The sequence below is a fragment of the Triticum aestivum genome, chromosome 6A, assembly GCF_018294505.1.
Source record: "Triticum aestivum cultivar Chinese Spring chromosome 6A, IWGSC CS RefSeq v2.1, whole genome shotgun sequence".
Taxonomy (NCBI): Eukaryota; Viridiplantae; Streptophyta; class Magnoliopsida; order Poales; family Poaceae; genus Triticum; species Triticum aestivum.
Genome location: NC_057809.1, coordinates 29,974,497 through 29,976,322, shown reverse-complemented (window position 1 = coordinate 29,976,322; position 1,826 = coordinate 29,974,497). Strand labels below are relative to the sequence as shown.

General features: G+C 54.8%; 1 protein-coding gene across 1 annotated transcript; it reads left to right on the top strand.

The window, feature by feature from the left end:
* Positions 1-219: 219 nt before the first annotated feature.
* Positions 220-1,584, top strand: LOC123130127 (cationic peroxidase 1). Its single transcript, XM_044550075.1, has 3 exons — positions 220-438; positions 550-759; positions 860-1,584. Exons 1-3 carry the CDS (start codon positions 220-222, stop codon positions 1,436-1,438), a joined length of 1,008 nt encoding a protein of 335 aa, XP_044406010.1. The 3' UTR covers positions 1,439-1,584.
* The last annotated feature ends 242 nt before the right edge of the window (positions 1,585-1,826 follow it).

Here is a 1,826-nt window from a genome sequence, read left to right as displayed (position 1 = left end):
CGACCAGTGCGATCGATGGCGAAGTTTGCACACATGCACGCACGGCCTCCGAGAGGTAAATCTGACTTTGGTGAGGAGGCCGTAATATGCAAAGCCAGGTATCTTGCAAGGACGCGACGCAACTGCACTATAAGTAGCGGCATGGGTACGGTGCATACTCCATCACTCAGCTCGTGCCATTCACCCAAGGAAAGCAAGCAAGCTAGCTAGACACTTACGATGGCGGCGTCCTGCACCACCACCTGGCGTTGCGCATTCCTCGCGCTACTGGTCCTTTTCGTCTCCGGTGCCCACGGGCAGCTCAGCCCGACGTTCTACGCGTCGACCTGCCCGAACCTGGAGGCCATCGTCCGCAGCGTCATGAACACTACCGTCGCCAACGAGAAACGGATGGGCGCCTCGCTGCTCAGGCTCCACTTCCACGACTGCTTCGTCGAGGTGTGAGAATATCCATATGCATGCACTTGTCTGGCTCAGATCGATCGATTCTATCATGCACGCATTGCGTTCCGCGTACAGTATATAATTTTGGCATTTGATTTTGGTTAGGGGTGCGACGGATCGGTCCTCCTGGACAACGTGCCGGCTACTCCGACTACTCCGGCTTTCTTTGGCGAGAGGAACGCGTTCGGGAACATCAACTCCCTACGCGGCTTCGACGTCATCGCCAAGATCAAGACCGCAGTGGAGCAAGCCTGCCCGGGCGTCGTCTCCTGCGCCGACATCCTCACCCTCGCCGCACGGGACGGCACCGTTCTGGTACGTTACGTGGTGCCGGAAGCGGAAACAGTGCAGATAAATAAAAAATGCCTTGCGAGTACATTCATTTCAACCGGCGGCGTGCCGTTTGCATTTGCAGCTTGGCGGGCCAACCTGGACGGTGCCGCTCGGCAGGCGCGACTCGACGACGGCGAGCATGGACCTGGCGAACAGGGACCTCCCGCCGCCGTTCGCCAACCTCACCAGTCCTGACGGTAGCGGGCTCATCGAGAGGTTCGTCAGGAAGGGCCTGAGCGCGGCCGAGATGACCGTGCTCTCCGGCGCGCACACCATCGGCTCCGCGCAGTGCCAGAACTACCGGCTCCGCCTCTACAACGAAGCCCGCATCGATTTTCAGTTCGCCGAGGGGCTCAAGGCCAACTGCCCCCAAAATGGCCCCGCCAACGACACCTTCCTGGCGCCGTTGGACTCGACGGGGTCCACCTTCGACAATAAGTACTACGCGGACCTCACCAGCTTGCGCGGCCTCCTCCACTCCGACCAGGTTCTCTACCCCCAGAACAACCAGACGCAGGTTAAGATAGTGCTCAAGTACAAAGGAGACAACGCCGCCTTCTTTGCCGATTTCGCAGCCGCGATGATAAAGATGGGGAACCTCAGCCCGCTCACGGGAACCGCCGGCCAGATCAGGACCAACTGTAGTATCGTCAACCGCTGATCGTACGGTCCGGCATATATACCACTATTAATTACTACCACGATAACTATAAAGATAAATAAAGGCGACGTTTGTAATAACTATACTATGCTGTGCTACATAGGAGTACTGGCTTACTGGTAAAACTATTAATCGTTCCAATTGACTATTCAGCTCCAAATCATGTACTATGTTTGTATCATTTGTAAACAATATTATTATCTTTTTTTTGCGACGGAAACAATATTATTATCAACAACAGCAAGATGATCCTCACGCCATTGTTTGCATCATTTGTTGCAGTATCTTTTCTTAATTGTGCCCGGTGAATCCCGAGGTTAATTTCTTCGATGGTCTGGGTTCTGTATGCCGCACTGACATGTGTAATGGGTAGAGAGGAACCGTTACC